The sequence below is a fragment of the Mesoplodon densirostris genome, chromosome 4 (genome assembly GCF_025265405.1).
Source record: "Mesoplodon densirostris isolate mMesDen1 chromosome 4, mMesDen1 primary haplotype, whole genome shotgun sequence".
NCBI classification, from domain to species: Eukaryota; Metazoa; Chordata; class Mammalia; order Artiodactyla; family Ziphiidae; genus Mesoplodon; species Mesoplodon densirostris.
This window is the reverse complement of record NC_082664.1, coordinates 152,530,944-152,548,798: the sequence shown is the minus strand read 5'-3', so window position 1 is coordinate 152,548,798 and position 17,855 is coordinate 152,530,944. Positions and strand designations below refer to the sequence as shown.

General features: G+C 53.3%; 1 protein-coding gene across 1 annotated transcript; it reads right to left on the bottom strand.

The window, feature by feature from the left end:
* Positions 1–3,872: 3,872 nt before the first annotated feature.
* Positions 3,873–14,408, bottom strand: OTUD7A (OTU deubiquitinase 7A). Its single transcript, XM_060096129.1, is given in 14 exon segments — positions 3,873–3,984; positions 3,986–4,130; positions 4,133–4,286; positions 4,288–4,350; positions 4,353–4,491; positions 4,493–4,898; positions 4,901–5,193; positions 6,124–6,222; positions 6,404–6,444; positions 6,446–6,504; positions 7,078–7,191; positions 7,308–7,476; positions 11,654–11,706; positions 14,267–14,408. Coding segments are annotated over 14 exon segments (1,989 nt in total).
* Positions 14,409–17,855: the final 3,447 nt, after the last annotated feature.

Genomic DNA, 17,855 nt, shown 5'->3' with positions numbered 1-17,855 from the left:
GAAAAGGAGGAGACATTAACACTGTTCCACTTTCAGAGGGGATCTGAACAAACAGCACAAAGCGTTTCACCCCGCGGAGCCCCACTCCACCTAAAGGTAGCCCTCCAAGGAGACAACATGGTGACAATGTAACGGTGCAAAATATTGCTCTGTGGCATATTCTGAAAATAATATAAAAATAACTTCTACAGTACAGTTTAAACTTGGCTTGTAAAATATCAACATAACATAGCATAAAATCTACAAACAGAATAACCTTAAAAACGCCCTCTTTTCACAATATATTATTTTTGAAAAAATCACACACCCAGATAACGCAGATGCAGGAAGTGTGAAGCAAATGACTGAAATAAACTCCACTGGAGTTTATAAGTAACTGGGATTCTTCTGGAAACTTGCTGTCACTTAGAGACATTCGACCTTCCCAGAAGGCGAAGTTTGGCCAGACCAGATTGGATGGGAAGGTCGCTCACAGGCAGGGCAGCTGCGCAGCCCACGTCCAGGACCTGCACCCTGGTGGGGCTCACGGCCTTTCTAGAATCGGGACTGGCCATCTTCCTTTCCCCCAGTGCCCCCAATCCACTTCCTTTACCCCGCTCCACAAAGGGCCCCCAAGTCATAGAAGGACATTAGGGGACCTCTTGACACACATGTGAAAAACACAGCAGTTTCTAATAGCTCTTGTGCAGCCTGATGAACTCATTTGGTCTGAGATGTCTGGCCAGGGACCAGGGCTAAAGAACTCTTGTGAACATGGGGGGCTGGACCAGCATGTTTAACAGAACAGTGGGCTCGCTCGGTTTTTCACACTGTTTAGAGGAAGGGTGGATCCAGACCTCTCGCAAGAGGAAACGGGTATTTGTAAACTACGTGGACGGAGGGCATCCTGTCTGATGGGAGCGACACCCACAGGCGCCCGCAGGTGCAGCAGCCAGTGACCAGGTGGAGAAACTGGGGCCCTTTCAAGGCGGCCGGGGGAGGAGCCTGGTGGGGGCGGGGCCTGGATCTCAGGCTTTTATGGCACATATGTCAGATGGGGGTGGGGCGGAGGTGACAAATTCAAGGCGCTAGAACAGGGCACTGTTGTTTTGTTTTGTTTTGTTTTGTTTGCAGTACGCGGGCCTCTCACTGCCGTGGCCTCTCCCGTTGCGGAGCACAGGCTCAGCGGCCATGGCTCACGGGCCCAGCCGCTCCGCGGCATGGGGGATCCTCCCGGACCGGGGCACGAACCCGCTTCCCCTGCATCGGCAGGCGGACTCCCAACCACTGCGCCACCAGGGAAGCCCCTTTGTTTTGTTTTGACTTTATTTTTTGACTCTTTTTTTTTTTTGGCCGAGTGGCTTGTGGGATTTTAGTTCCCTGACCAGGGATTAAACCCCTGCCCTCAGCAGTGAGTGAGGAGTCCTAACCACTGGACCACCAGGGAATTCCCAGGTCACTGTTTTTTGATAATACCTAGGAGTTACACTGCCTGGTTTTGAAGGTTTTCCTTTTTCCTCTGGTACTACAAATGGCCCATTTTTATTCTCAGTTTGCCTGCCTCCCTCTTTTCCTTCCTTCCTTCCTCCCTCCCTCCCTCCCTCCCTCCCTCCCTCCCTCCCTCCCTTCCTTCCTTTTTTAACCTGGCAGAGAAAAATAAATTTTGGAAATTTCTGGTCGGCTGCTTTCATGTTAAAAAATTAAAAAACAAACACGAGATTACTTTCTGCCTCCTTGACTTCTTGTGCATATGTGTTTGGCTTCTGAATGCACAGGGAAGCATTTTCCAGACTGGCCGTTGCACCTTCTGTGAGATACAGGGCAGGAGCTGGAGTCTACACATGAAACAGTATTTATTTCCTGTGGCCTCACAGCTTTGGATGACAAAGCAGTTGGTCAGCACGACGTGAAGAATCAGTCCAAAAAGCTGCCACAAACCATCTTGATATTTTTTTAAAACTACTTTTTTTAAACAAAAGAAACCCCAGTAATATGACGAACATGAACGTTAGTAATTTCCACACATTGGAAGTATTATTTAGCATGAAAAGTAAAACTTTTGAAAAAATTTAAGATCCTATGTAATTAATAAGTTTAAGGAACCACTTATGTAAAGCTTGAATAAATTACTGAAAACTCCACGTGCTGTGGATATTTAAAAACAAAAAGGAATTACAGGAGATACTCAAAAATTAGTTTATTATAATTCTTCAAACAAGTAAAACAAAAAATCCCCTCCCCATTTTTTTGTTTTTGTTGTTGGTGTGTGTGTGTGTGTGTGTGTGTGTGTGTGTGTGTGTGTGTGTGTGTGTGTGTGTTCCGTTTTTGCTGCTCTTTATGTCAGGGGGAAAGCATTCTTTCTGGAGAAGAAGCTGGCTCCAATGAAGAGATGGTCTACCTCCTGTGTTTTCTGAAGACACAGCCACAGCGAAGCTGAGCGCCTTCTCCTCTGTTTCTTGGGATTATTAGAGGCAATTCTAAGGCTCTCACAGGTTTTAAAGGATTCTTTTGCTAGTGAGGATTTTACCCATCGTATCTGTATTTCTTGGAAACAAGATCTTCCCTTAGTGAGGCAGGTTTAGCGCCTCAGTGCCCTTGGCCAAGAACTGTGTTCTCCAGAGGTAATCTTGGAAGGAAGACGTTGCATACTGCTGCTCAGAACAGAGTAACTAAGGACACTTTTTTTTTTCTTAAGAAATGTAAGGAGGCACCAAAATAGGGACGTGATGGGGCTGCTCCTAATGTGTTCTGCAGCCACAGTCAGGGTTACCCCCACCCTGTGGAGGGGACCCCGATGGGAGCGGCGCCCCTCCACCTGGCTGATCCCAGACAGATGCGGGTAGGGGGCGGGGTAGGGGTGGGCTTCCTTCCCGGGGTAGCCCTCAGCCCCTTCCCTCTGGAAAGGGGCGCAGGCCGGGTTTCAGGGCGCCCTAGTGGGGGATTACACAGTGACCGCAGGGTCAAGTTCTCGCCTCTCTCCTGGGGCTTCGATGGTCGCCTCCTACGGCGCCCTCCGGCCACGGTTCACTGCGGAAGTGTCTTTGAAGGGGAAATGTGAGCAGGGTGTCATCTTTTCTCATATATGGGCAACTCCAAATAGTGAGTTGGGAACCTTGCCTTTACGGCCCAAGGTGTCTTTGGAAAGCTCCTGTCGCCTGAGCTGCCTGGCACCGGGAGCGATCGCTACATCTCACCGCGCCCTGCGAGGTAGGTTGTTCGGTGCCCATCCTACAGACGCCCGCGGCTTTGAGGGCAGTGTGAATGTCGCTCGAGCCGGGGGCTGTGGGAGGAGGTTTTGCTTATGAGATGGAGCCGCGTATTCCTAAAGGGCCACAGAGACCACCAGGGCGCCAGCGGGCGGCCAAGCGTCCTGTCCTCCAGGGGCCCGGGAGGGGCACAGGTGGGAGGGGGCCCGAGGCAGAGCCGCCACCGCGGTCCCGGGGCCGCGCGTTCGCTTTGAAACCCTGGGTGGCACCGATCGCACGCAGGTGACCGCTACATGTAAGAGGTCAGTCGCCGGGTTAGAGAAAAAAGCCCCCCCCCCTCCCCCACCCCCGAAAAGAGGCATGTGAAACACTCCCTTCTAAAAACAAAGGGGTGCAAATTTCTTTACTTCTCTTATTGAGGAACAAAAATACTCTTGCAATGGCAATTCAGTTTCCATAGGTACGAGGCAGGTGCTAGCTAGCACACCCACTTCCAACAGTATGGCTGTTTCCTATCCGTCTACTACCTGAGTGGCATCAGTGTAGGTTCAGGCACCATTAGGAACATTTGACCAAACACGTACACAGCACATACAGAGGATCGCCGGCCTCCCGGTGGACCAGGGCGCGGAGGAGACACCTACAGCACGGAGAGGACAGCCCGGCCAGCGGGGCCGCGGCGCGCGCTCAGGGCCGGGCCGCGGGCGCCCAGCGCCGCCGCCGCCGCTCCTCGCGGCAGCAGTACGAGTAGTAGTGCTCGGTCTCGGCGCGCCCGTAGAACGCGCACTTCTCTCGCTGGCGGGCCGCCCTCACCGTTCGAGCGCGCGTCCGGCGCGTCGGCGAACTCCAGGCCGTCGCGCGCCGAGCCGAAGCCGTTGGCGTAGGTCTGCGACTTGCGCTCGGCCACGCCCGCCGCCCCCGCCGCGCCGGGCAAGGCCCCTGGGAGGCGGGCGCCATGAACTCGACCGTGTTGACCGTGCGCAGGGCGGCGGCGCGCGCCGAGCTGTAGATCAGCGACGACAACTCGCGACTCTGCCGCGGGTACAAGGAGCACGGCCGCAGCACGCCCACGGCGGGGGCGCACGCCTTGTCCCGCGCGCCCCACCGCCTCCACGTGGATAACGCTCTGGCGCCCCGGCGCCGGGGGGCTGCCCCTGGGGGGCTGCCCCCGGGGACCGGTCCGCTGGCGCCCGCGCGCCGCTGCCGCTGCCGCCGCCGCCGGGGCCCGTGGAGGCCGCGCCGCCCGTGCCCCCTCCGCCGACCGGGGTTCGGGCGCTCCTTGAGCTTGAGCACCAGCTGCGTGGGGGCCCGGCGAGGCGCACTCGAGCCTCACCCCGCCCTCGGCCTCAGGCATGCGCGGCGGCCCCTTGGCCGTGGAGGCGGCGGAGGCGTCGCGGCGCCGCTACTCGGCGCTGAAGCGCTACTGCGCGCTGGACAGGTAGTAGCCGATCATCTCCTCGTTGAACTAGTGCCGGTGGCTGGTGAGCAGCAGGCCGGCTCAGATGAACTTGCGCTCGCCCTCCATGGCGGCGCGCAGGATGTGGAGGCTCAGCTTCACGTCCGTGCTGTACTTCCAGGCATCGCCGCGGGGCCCGCCGCCCTTGTCGGCTGGCGACGCGCCTGCTGCCTTGCCCGTGGACGACGGCGTGGTCTTCTCCGAAGGCGACGTGCTGGCCGAGGCTCCCGACTCCTCCTTGCTGCCCTTGCGCGCGCCTTGGCCTTCTCCTTGCCGCGCTCGGGCGCGTCGCCGTGATTGCCGTTGGCTGACTTGGAGCAGCTCATCGGGCCGTGCACCAGGCCGCCCATGTTCTTCTTCAGCTGGAAGCCCACGGAGTCCGCGCGGGTCTTGTCCTTGTCCTTGCGCTGCTTCTCCTTCTCCTTGTCCTTGCCGTTCTTGCTGTTGGAGTTGCTGCACAGCGAGTCGCGGTCCGAGTCCAGCGAGTCGGTCAGGGACTGCACGTCCTCCCGCGCCGAGGCCGTCGGGGACTCCGGCTGCGCCAGAGGGGCCAGCGAGGGAGAGGGAGGTCAGGGAAGGGAGGAGGTTAGAGCTGTCCAGACTGCCACCGACTGTCACTTGTGCCATCAGTAACATAGGGTATCGGGACCTGCCTCAGGGAGCCCTGTGAAGATTAAATACACGTAAAGGCTGAAGTACGAAAGCACCCTGAGCAGTGTCAGCTTGTCCTGGGTACTGACTGTGTGCCAGGCACTGCCCTCCTTGCTTTCCTCGTGTCACTTAAAAAAATATTCGTTACGAACCCCAGTTTATGGTTAAATAAACTGATGTCTGGGGAGGACCAATTATTTGTAAGTTTTTTTAAAAACAAATCCCTTTTCCTGGGACTTTTACTACTGAGATCACAAAAAAATCAGTCCGATACTTAGAGCGAATCCCTCTTAGCATCTGGAGGCAGGGCCAGCATGGGTCCTCCCCGGGGGAGGGGGCCAAGTGGGGCACCAGCCCCTTTCTCACAGCCCTCCCCTCCTGGAGGGGAGAGAAGGAGAAGAGAAGGAGGGGTTGCCGAGGAATCACGCCTTCGGTTCCCTGACTTTTCCAAGGACCCACACACACTTTTATAATTAATTCCGCTCCGTGGCAGCACATCGTGTTCCGATCTCAGCAGAGAGAGTTTTGTGTTGTGACTTGCCTACGGTTTGTTTTCTGAGTGGGCGGGTTTATTCTTCTCCTTCCCGAGAAAATAAGGGAAGAAAAACTCCCCTAGCCGGAGCGCGCGCCTACGTCCAGACTCGCAGGCACACGCGCACACAGGCCCGCGTTCCAGCCGGAGCCGGGGCGGCGGGGACCGCGGGCGGCGAGGACCGCGGGCGGGGCTGGGACCCGGCGCGGGGCGGCCCCCCGTGGGGGAGGATGCACCCCGCCTGCCCGCCCCGAGCCGAGTGCGCCTGCCGGCCCGTCCTGGCGCGCTCCAGGCTCACCCGGGTCTCGGAGGGGATCCGGATCCACGTCACATTCATGTAGCTGTGCAGAAGGTTCAGCGTGGCTTCTAGCGACAGGATCAGACTAGAGAGAGAGGAACACAGAGTGAGACGCGCCCCAGCTCGCCCGCGCGCACCCCGACCGCCGGCGGCCGTCCTCGAGGAGCAGGGGCGCACGGCGCCCAGCCCCTTCCCGGGAAGCCCGGGGACAGCCCGCCCCATAGGGCGCTGGGGGAGGGGGCACAGGGTAGGGTCTTATTGGGCCAGCCGGGCCCAATAAGTTATCGTTGTCGTCTTCCCCCCACTCCCAGTCCTTCCCTGGCGTCCACCGCAAAGTGCAGAGGCAGCAGCTTGTGCTCCGGATCCTTCAGGGGGATCACGGCTGGGACGCAAAAGAGAGAGACCCGTGCCAGGTGGCCCAGGGCGCGATGGGAGGCTCAAAGACCCCGCGACCCCCAGGGAGGACAGGAAAGGGTCCCCGAGACCAGGTGTCTCCGTGACTAAGGAAACCGAAATGGGGGTGTACACAGGACTTCTATGCCAGTAGGAGCGTTAAGGCCAGAGGTTTCAAAACCATCACTAATAGTTTTTTTTTAATTCCTCTTTATTGTGGACCCTGAAGAGCAGTTGGAGACATGACCTGGCCTCGACATGGGTCAAAAGGCAGGTGCCCTCCTTGGGCAGCAGACAAATCAAAGCTATTACTACTTCTGCCATTTCTGAGGAAGGATCCAGGCCACACAGCACAGGGAGCAAGGTCACCTGGGAGGGGGCTTGGGGCCAGACCCACCCATCTCCTCCCAGAGGAGGGGAGCGAGGGCTGCCGGCCCATCTGCTCTTTCGGGAGTTCATGCAGCAAGTCTGTGTCGGTGTGGGACCCAGGGACCCCATCGCCCTTGCCACAGAGAGCTCACATCCCAGACCGGACCGGGGACAGGATAAACAGGTGACATACAGCTCCTGCTGTCAGGCGGTAATAGCGCCCTGAGGGTGAACAGCAGAAGTCTGTCAAACCTTTCTGGGGTGGCCCAGTGAGCCTTCCGGGGAGGGAGCGTGCAGGTAGACAAGGCTGTGAGGAGAGATGGGCCCCTCACTGCACAGAGGGGTTGATTCATCAAAGTACCGCCCCTGCTCCGGGGAACCCGGGACCACCTCAGAAAGGCGGAGGCGGTGGCGGGTGTTTACAGGTTTGTCTGGGATCTGCCGGGAGCTTCCGGCCCGGTGGGATCAGCTCCCTGGTGACCTTGTTGATGTCAGGGGCAGAGAATGGGGAGACGGCTACCCCCCCACCCCATTTCTGCCCTCTGAGCAGCAGCCGCACGGGGGCTGCACTAAGCTCCCCTGCCGGCCCCACCTGAGGATCAGGCCCCAGCAGAGCAGCACAGCCTGGGGCTCGGCCAGGCCAGCAGCTTGGTTGCTGGAGCCTGGCTTCCTGCCTCCGTGCCAGTGGCTGGTGGAGGGAGAATTGGGTGCTTCTGTGAGTGCTGCTGGGGATGGTACGTGTGTGTGCAGGGCCTGGTGAGCCTTCACTCAGATCCTTCTGGGGCCTCCAGCAGGGGCTCTCACCTCTGCTGTCCCACCGGCTTAGGAGGGAGGTGTGGCCAGGCCCCCTTCGAGATGGGGAGGTAGGTTAGGAGCTGAGAGCTCCTGGGTGGGCGCCTTCCTGTTTCAGGCCTATCTTTTTTTCTTTTTTTTTTTTTTGCGGTACGCGGGCCTCTCACTGCTGTGGTCTCTCCCGTTGCGGAGCACAGGCTCTGGACGCGCAGGCTCAGCGGCCATGGCTCACGGGCCCAGCCGCTCCGCGGCATGTGGGATCTTCCCGGACCGGGGCACGAACCCAGGTCCCCTGCATCGGCAGGCGGACTCTCAACCACTGTGCCACCAGGGAAGCCCCTCAGGCCTATCCTTGACCCTGGAGTGCCTCTCTACTGTCCTGATTGAGCACATGGGGCCTCCCACACACTGTTTTCCTTTAACACCAAGAACCCCATCTTTGGGGGCAGTGAGCCCCCAGGCACCACTCCAGGATGCAGGGGGCCTTGCTTCTGCCCAAGGTTTACCTGACCTCCTCCTCCTCACTCCTCCCCCGCCTCCACCTCCCAGGTGCTGGCCGTGAGTCTGGTGTCACTTCCCCATATTCATGGCAGGGGTGCCATGGCAAAAACAGAAAGGCAAATCAATAAATAATAAATACATAAAATCTAAGGTTGAATACCATTAATAGTTGATTTTCTAATAAGAAATCGGAAACATTGACTCAGTGCTGCCCTCCAGTGTTGCTAAAGAGGCAGAAATAATCCTCTTCCTCCACCACCCCTTCCCCAACCCCCCATACAAGGGAAATACAGCTTTGCTCCGGATTTTCCCTTTCATCTGGATGGGGCTGGGCGGCACTGTGCTCTGGTTTGAGAGGTCAGGGGCAGCTTGGTCTGCCTTGGCTTGCTCAGTCCTGCCTTTGTGTAGCTCTGACACACAGGCCACCCCTCCCAGGGCTGAGCTGCAGGGTAGTCCTGCCCAGGGAGGGCTGCAGGATAGCTCAGGACCAGCCTCCCCTGGGCCACACCCAGGAACTAGTCCCATAGTTCCAAGACTCACCACGACAACAGAGAGGGGTTGGCCTGGCTTCCCACCCATGGGCAGGGGCAGGGTGTAGAGGCTCCCTCTGTAGACAGGGCAGCCTGGCTCCCTGGAGGGCTTGGTAAAGGTGCTCACCCCAGGCCCCCAGGCACATGGCCAAACCAGAGTATCCAGGAAACGGACCCAAGGACTCTATTTTAAATAAGCATCCTCCGTGGGTCTTAACATCAAGCAAATCTGGGAAACATTGTTCTAGAATAATAATCTGTTAGGGACAGTTTCTGTGGGTGTAGTGTGGGCGATTTGGGGTCTGGCTGTCCACCTTCCCAGGGGACAGACGCCTTGGGGGCGTCTGCCCAGGCCGGCTACACTTCTCAGTCCCCACCCTAGCGTTAGGAAAGAACACGTGCTGACTTGCGCCCGTGGGGCGTGAGCGGAAGCCCTGGGCGAAGTGGTTAGGCGTGGGTGGCCCTTCTCCCCTACACCCCTTCCCACCGTGTTGCCTTCTGATGACGGTGGCCCTGGAAGGCATCAGGAGTGGGCTCCCAACTCCCCACTTGGAGGGGACCTGCCTGTTTTAGGAACACCGGTTTTAGACTTTATTTGCAGGAGAACCAAACTTCTATCACATGAAGCCACTATGATTTTTGTTTATTTGTTTCAGATAAACCAACTAAAGTAGTACAGCTGTACAGCCGCCCTCAGCCTCCCTACCAAAGGGCTGCTGGGAATTCCTACACTCAGTAGCTGGTCTGGAACGGACTTCCTGGGCTCCCCACCTTGACCCCCCACCCCAATACACAAAGCCGAAGGCTGGAATCACCTGAAGGTGCTAGAGCCTGACCACCCAGCAGGCTCCTGGCAGCCTCTCAGCCTGGATGTCGGAAGGCATCTTGTATGCAGAGGGCACAGCTGTGGCCCGCTGGTCAGGGCTTAGGCTGCAGGGCCCAGGAGCCCCACTTGTAGCTGTACAGCCTAGGGCGGCCTCGAGAACAGGCCCTCTGTGAGCCTCAGGTACTTCCGGTGCTTCTGCCTGTCACTTACACACTTACTTTTCCTTGTTGGAAACCTGGCCTCACCCAGTGAGAGGGGGAGTGATGCGGCGGCTTGCCCTCTGGTGGCAAATGTCCGGAACAGCAAATGCTTTTCAAAATAAGCCTGCAAACTCTTTTTTCCCCCTTTGAAAAAACTCTCTCCTATCTTTTAACCTGGAAACATATAGGCATCATTTCAAACTAGCCTGGACAAGGGGTAACTGAAGCAGCATCCAATTCTCAGTACTTATTTTCCAAAAAAGAATGGGGACCTCTGGTTTCTGTTTGGGATGTAAAAAGCTGAAGGAGCAATGTCCCACCAGTATAACAACAATAATCTAGACAAACTGCAGATTCACAACTCTCTTTTTTATTTAAATAAATTTATTTATTTATTTTGGCTGCATTGGGCTTTCGTTGCTGCGTGCGGGCTTTTCTCTAGTTGTGGTGAGCGGGGGCTACTCTTTGTTGCGGTGCGCGGGCTCTAGGCGCGAGGGCTTCAGTAGTTGTGGCGTGTGGGTATCAGTAGTTGTAGCGCGCAGGCTCTAGAGTGCAGGCTCAGTAGTTGTGGCGCATGGGCTTAGTTGCTCTGCAGCATGTGGGATCTTCCTGGATCAGGGCTCAAACCTGTGTCCCCTGAATTGGCAGGTGGATTCTTAACCACTGCGCCACCAGGGAAGTTCTGACAACTTTCCTTTAACCAGTCTGAGAGCTGAAGTCACAGGCAACTGGCTAGCCCCAAATCGAAGGGAAAACAGGTGCCTTTGAGGAGGGATGGACATGAACTTAATAGGGGCAGACTCAGTTGGACCCCCTTAAGAAGAATTCAGCTAAAATTGGTAAAGGAAGGGTGTAGTCTAGTGAAAGAATACAGGACCCTGGGGACCACAGAGATAAGGGAAATTCACAAACACAGGCCCCTCTCCATGGGACCTGACCTGTGCTCACAAAAAGACTGGCCAGAATTCTGAGAAAGTGTCCTTCACGGACCTTTCCCAGCTGTACTGTGGAAGAGACCGCAGAGGACAGGGCAACACACACCGTTGGTCTTAGGGCACTGGGCCTTTCCCCAGTAAAGCTTGGGGTGGGAGCAGGAAATAGGGAATAAACATCTTTTTCCCCGGGGGAGAGGCAGGAATATGTGCTGAGACCAGAAGTACAGCTGGGGGAGGTCACTCCCTCCGCCCAGATCCAGGGACACAGCACCTGCCTAAGATAGAGGCTTAGTCAGAATAATAGAAACATTACCCTTCTGTGCTCCCCTCCCACACCCAGGCTAACAAGCTGCGAGTAATAGCAATCTAATGCTAGAAACGGGGCAAGAATATGGAGAGAGACCCTTGCCGAAGTGAGGCGCAGCAGACAGTGAGAAATACCATCCCTACCGTAAACACAAGATATAACTAGAGGCCTTTGAAGGCTGGGTAACCAGCGTTGCATCAGGTCCTGACTAGACTGATCCCAACCCCATGCAGCAAAAGGAAAGGAATCAAAATGGTATACCTTAGCCTTTATTGCCCTACTCAAGATGGATGGCTCTCAACAAAACATTTTTGGCATAAGAAAAGACCAGAGAAAACCAGCACATTGACAAGAGACAGGACAAATGACAGAACGAGGCAGGTATGTCACAGGTGTTGAAACTATTAGACCTGATTTAAAATAACTGATTAATAGGTTGAAGACTCTAATAGGAAAGGCAGACACCATGCAGAATTTGATGGTTCATTTCTGCAGAGAGAAAAAAATCTATAAGAAAGAGTCAAATTTAAATGCTAGAAATAAAAAAAACCCACAATAATAGAGATAAAGAATGACTTTGAGGGGCTGATCAGTAGACTACACAGCTGAGGAAAGAATCTGTGAACAGTAAGATAGGTCAATAGAAATTACCCAGATTGAAACACCGGCTGTGCGTACCTGTCGGAGCTGCCCATGGTCATTCAGAGCGGCCATCAGGGTGCAGATTTTGCCTGGAGATGAGAAATGACACGAGATTACAATACTGATGCATGAATAGTGGTCACATCCTAGGAGAGAACCACGCAAAGAAGGGTCTCTGTTAGCACGTGTTCACTCACGAACTCCCCACCAGTAGTTCTTGTTCATTTTTCTTTATGTTCTTTTCTTTTTTTTTTTTTTTTTTGGCCACGCCGCATGACTTGCAGGACCTTAGTTCCTTGACCAGGGATTGAACCCAGGCCCCAGCAGTGAAAACGCCAAGTCCTAACCACTGGACCACCAGGGAATTCCCTCTTATTTTTGGTTTTTCACTCAATGGTTTTTAGTATATTCAGAGTTGTGCAGCCATCAACACTATACAATCCCAGAACATTTTCATTACCCTGAAAAGAAACTTTTTAAAAAATTGAAGTATAGTTGATTTACAATGTTTCAGGTGTTCAGCAAAGAGATTCAGTTATACATACACGTATGTAGATCTACTTTTTTCAGATGCTTTTCCATTATAGGTTATTACAAGATAGTGAACATAGTAGTTCCCCGGGCTGTACAGTAGGGTCCTTGTTTTAGTTCTCAGTTTTCAGAGGGGTAAAATGGCCTGATGCGTACTCTCTAAGGGTAGAATTTCACACCCACACCTGATGTAGAGTAGAATTTCACACCCACACCTGATGTTCCCTCTGAAGTAGGTGACATACCTGCTGTCCTGGCCTTAGATTCGCACATCCTGCAGGACCCTCCATGCCTCCGCAAACCAAGTCATACGGCTCACTCTCTGAAGGGAGCAAAACGCAGAGTAAAAAAAAAAAAAAATGAATGAAAAGAACTCCCACGTTTTCTCTGGGCTTTTGCTCAGTATTTCACCTTTTCCTTGAAGCTTAGTTTGGGAAGGGCAGAGGCTCCGGGGGGCTCTCTGTGTGCGAACCTCAGTGGGAGGCGACCTCAGAGCTCAGGCGCTGGACTGGGTGAGACCCCCGGCAGGACAGGTGTGCCCACCCCAGGCAGCACTTAGCGGGATGGGTGCTGGGGGTTTGCAGCACGAGGGGGAGCTGATGGGGGGCTGGAGCTCGGTGTGGGGCCTCTAATCCCCGACTCTGAGACTTGGTGGCCTCCTAACGGAAGGAAGGAGGCAGCACGCACCGCATCCGATTCCGTTAGGCATCACGCGCTTTTTAAAGGCAAAGGATTAAAAGCTTAGCTTTAATTTAACTTAATTTTATTATTTTATTTTATTTTATTTTATTTTTTTGCGGTACGCGGGCCTCTCACTGTTGTGGCCTCTCCCGTTGCACAGCACAGGCTCCGGACGCGCAGGCTCAGCGGCCATGGCTCAAGGGCCCAGCTGCTCCGCGGCATGTGGGATCTTCCCGGACCGGGGCACGAACCCGTGTCCCCTGCATCGGCAGGCGGACTCTCAACCACTGCGCCACCAGGGAAGCCCAAAAGCTTAGCTTTAATTTTAAAGAGCAAATAAAATCTTACCCTCTCCCGATTAACTTCGAATTGCAGGTATTCACTGTACTCACTAACGATATGCTGAATTACGTGGTATAGACAATAGAATGAGCCTTCGAATGTCTAAAATAATATCTGAGCGTCTCCCTCTGGTCTTTCTATTTTTTCCTGCAACAGACTTGATACTATCAACCAGAATGTTTAAATTCTATCACATGGACGTTTACAATTTAATCATATTTTTTTCCTCCACAGTCAGCTAACAAAGACACCATAGAAGCAGATTTGCACATCTCAGTGGGAAAGAAAAGCAAACGAAACCATCCGGGTTATTGTACAAAACCCCAGCAGGGTCTGGGGGTGTTTTTGTAAGTGATGACAGGTGGGGACGTGGGTGGAAAGCAGCCCTGTTACTGTTAGTAGTTGTGTCGTGCAGGGTGGTAACAATGACAGAGTCAGTTTAGGGGAACCAGTTAAAGCAGAAATGCAAGTGTGCACTTTCACTCTTAAACGCAACTAACAATCACAGTGTACGTACACTGCCTGTGTGACCACAAACGCACTTTCAAGTCTAAGTGCTGGTGTCTATCCAATGGGCACCCACGTTCCAAGGCATGGTCCAAGAATGGCAAGACAAGGCCCTGACTTTAGGGACATTATTCCTTAGCCGGGGTGATGACCTGAGTGGGCACCTTGCTCTAAAGCAGGGCCGAGGGTGGCAGGGGCCCCAGGGAGGGCTGAACCCGTATCCGGGAGGAAGGTCAAGGAGAGTCGAGGTGGAAGAGAGGCACACGGACCGTGATCCTATCACGAAATGCAGACACGTTAATACGGGAGTGCATATTAACGATGACACCAGCACAACGGATCCTGGCTGGGAAGGGAACCAGCCCGCGTGGAGCACCCGGGTGGAGCTGGGGGTGTCATCGTCCCCCAGCCCCACGGGGAACAGGCACTGTCCTGGCGCCTCACAAACAGAAAGGGAGCCTTAGAGGGTTGCTACACCACGGGGTTTGCATGTGAACACTCCAATCCAGTCCTTTCCACCGAGCTGCGTCTCCCCTGCAGGGCTGCCTGTGGACACAAGACCCAGTCCTGGCAGAGCTGTGGCCCCACAGCTGCTGCTCCCAGGGGCCAGCTTCACCATGCTTCTCCCACGCACAGGAAAGAGCCCGTCCTGCTGTTCCAGCCCGTTCCCAACAGGAGACCCTTTCCAGGGCCCCCCATCCCCATTCCCATCACAGGCAGTCAGGACCATGGTTATCACTCGTGGCCTCCGTGAACCAGAGCTCCAGGGTAGGGGGAGAGGGTGTTCCCTCCACGTGCCTCTGTTAGAGCATCAGCTAGGGTGACGCCGGGAACCACGTATCCAGCCATTAGCAAAGGCCGGTCCACTCTGCTCTCCCACCCTGGGACCTCTCACTCGCTGGTTTTTCCCACTTGCTCAGGCCTCTGTTGTCTTGTCCCATCACTGCCCTGGGCTCCTGTTTACTTCGCTACACACCTGCCCGTATCCCTAACCAGTGAGCATTCTGGTTCTAACCTGGGCTGCACCTTTTAGCAAATGGAGATCCAGTAAGTGTCGGGTGAGAGTGAAGATGGAGGGGAGGAGGGGGCGGCACTGTCCACAAGGCCCCAATGCTTCCCAAATGCTCGCTTCCAAGATTTTAAAGAACTCCTCAAGGATCCAGGACGCGAGGGTCCCTGCACGTGGAAAGGGTCCAAGAGGCCACTGAGAGGGAAGAAAGCAAGACGGACGGAAGACAGACACACTCATCAGACATTTAGGGGGTCAGAGCCCCTCGAGATCTGCTTCCTGCTCTGCACAATTCCAAAGACGGCAGCTCAGGACAAACAGGAATGCCAGCGGTGACTGACAGACGTGTGGATGGGGGATGCCCCAGGGATGAGCTTGAGACTTGTGGTTGTACAGGTTGTACTAAAAACAGGAAATCTAGAGGAGAGGGGCAGGAGGAGGGCCCTGGTGGCCTGAGAGCAGGGTTTGGTGCTCAGAGAGCGTACATTTCAAGATCCGCTTTCATCTTCCCCACTGTTAAGTCTTGAAAGTACCCACAGATGTCACATGGAGGGAAGATGAGGTGGAAGGGCACCGAGGCCCACCGTGGGGACGGCATCATAGTGATGGAACCGGCGGAGGCCACACAGAATTCACAGCTGGGTGACTGGGGCGCCACAGGCCGTGAGCCCTGAAGCCAGCACACTCATTAGAGGGGGGACGGGTCCAGCAGCGCAGTCAAGACTCAGGCTCTGGGCCTGGCCCCACCTCCCAGCTACTTCTGTGACAGTGGCTATACACATGCCACCCCACGAAACCTCGGGGTACGTTTCTGTGCAATTGGGATAATAAAACCCACCTAATGAAAGTTCTTAGGCGGGGTAAGTGAGGCAAGGAGACTACGTTTGTAAAGTTCTTATCACGCGGAAAGCTGTCAGTGTTAGGACCATTCATGATAAGTTTTCGCTTACGCCTAACTTCTATCACTTATGGTTGAAATCCAGATGGTAAGGGGCACAACTGAGATTCAAAGCCAGGTCTGTCTTGATCAAAACCTAAGCTTCTGGGACCACAGCTCCCTTGAACCTGACCTTGTTTCAGCTCCTGGCTGCTGACCGCCCTTGAAACCTCCCTCTCCCCTGCCCGCCCATCATGACACCATAACAGGACCTGCCCTCCTTCCTGGACCCCTCCATCCCCACCTCGCCAGTGTTTTCACCAGCTGGGTCCTTACTCTCTTCCCCACAGACTCTCCTGTGCTATGTGAAATTCTCATTCAGGTGTCACCCATGCCATCTCCTAAACACCAGCAGGCCACCAGGCCACAGGGAGGACACCAGAAGGCCTCTCTTCAATGTGACATCTTAACAGCCCCCTTGTCCTATGATCTGAACACTCCATGTCCCTTCTTCTGGCTCCTTCGCTTGTCCATGCCCTTAAAGCACATGGATTCCCTCCATTTTTCTTCTTGTTCTCTTCTTCTCTTAATTTATACCCTCTTTTGAAGATTAAGTCCATATCTATGGGAATACTCATCAATCTAGCTACAGTTTGTATCCTCAGCTTCAAGGCCAAATGTTCAACGATGACAGATGATAGTTAACTATCCAATCTCTATTCCCCGCTGATTCTATATGCACAGAATTCTCATTGATTTGTAAGAGCAACTTGCACAGCTAGAAATACTCATTTTTCTCCTGCAGCCGACCTGAGTGTTTCCAGTGATGTTCCAGCGGTATTTCTCCAAGGACAGTATTTCTCGTAGGACAGTATGACTGTCTGGAAGACCTCAACCCAAAGCCTTGAGAGATGGCAGCTGCCTGACAAATGTTTCCTTCCGGGCACTGCCTCGGTTTGTGACTGTCACACACAGCAGGTGACTGGGGTACCAGCAGGTACAGATTTTACCCTCTAGCACTGTTTACTGGTGACATGCTTGTGCTTTAAACTTCTAATTCATTTTATTTTTTATTGTCTTAAGAGGAACATCAAGTGGGGTTCAATTTCAAGTTAAACAGTGTATTTCGTTTTGTCTCTCGAAAGGGTATGTGGTGCTTTAGTTTAGCACTAAAGCATCACATCCATGAAGGAAAATGATGAAGCAGTGATATATGAGCTCATAGGAAAATGTGAAAGGGGAGCTGACTAAACTCAAGGAAAAAAGGAAAAAAAAGAGTTAAAATAATTTCAGAGATGAAGTTCAGTTATAAGGGAGCAGAGAGAAAACAGGTACAGATAGCATAGTAAGGACCATAAAAATGAAAGTTAGTAAAGTGAGCAAAATGAAACAGAAATAAAGAAACAAAGGATTATAGGGAAATGGTAGATAGAGCCTATAGGTGAAGGAAATGCCACATACAGATCACTGGAGCCCAATATAAGAAATCGAAAATATTGGAAAAGAAAAAAGAATTCAAAACTATGATTAAAAAAGAAAACTTATTTAAAAAATAGAGAGGGGCTTCCCTGGTGGCGCAGTGGTTGAGAGTCCGCCTGCTGATGCAGGGGACACGGGTTCGTGCCCCAGTCTGGGAAGATCCCACATGCCGTGGAGTGGCTAGGCCCGTGAGCCATGGCTGCTGAGCCTGTGCGTCTGGAGCCTGTGCTCCGCAACAGGAGGGGCCACAACAGTGAGAGGCCCGCGTACCGCAAAAAATAAAAAAAAAATAAAAAAAAAAATAGGGAGGTGTTTTATTATTTCCTTATAATCAGGCAAGCTCAACAAAATAATATGCTAATTAAATTTATGAAATGCCTTGGTAATAAAATTTCATGAAATTTTAAGACAAGGAAAAGCATTTGTCATGTGAAATCAATCACATTGGACAGGCACTGTGGTTCACATTTTGGGGGCTTGTGATTCCCTCTTCTGCTGATTCTCAAAAAAAGAAATTAAAAAAATACATAGTACGATGCACATATATTCTGCTTTATCTCATAATTACAGAAAAAAATATGTGCACACAAATGGAAATACTAAAACAATTAAAAATGAACAATCTCCTCAATATCCTTTCATTAATTAAGAAGAAACAAAAATGGATAGCCATCACAGAGTGATCTTGGGTATCCAATCAGGGAAAAGTGAAGGAAAATCAGGAGCAGATGGGATGGCAGTTTTAGGAGAGAAATCTAAGACCAGCAATAGAACTTCTGACATCAATTCTTGATCCTACACATTGAAAGGGC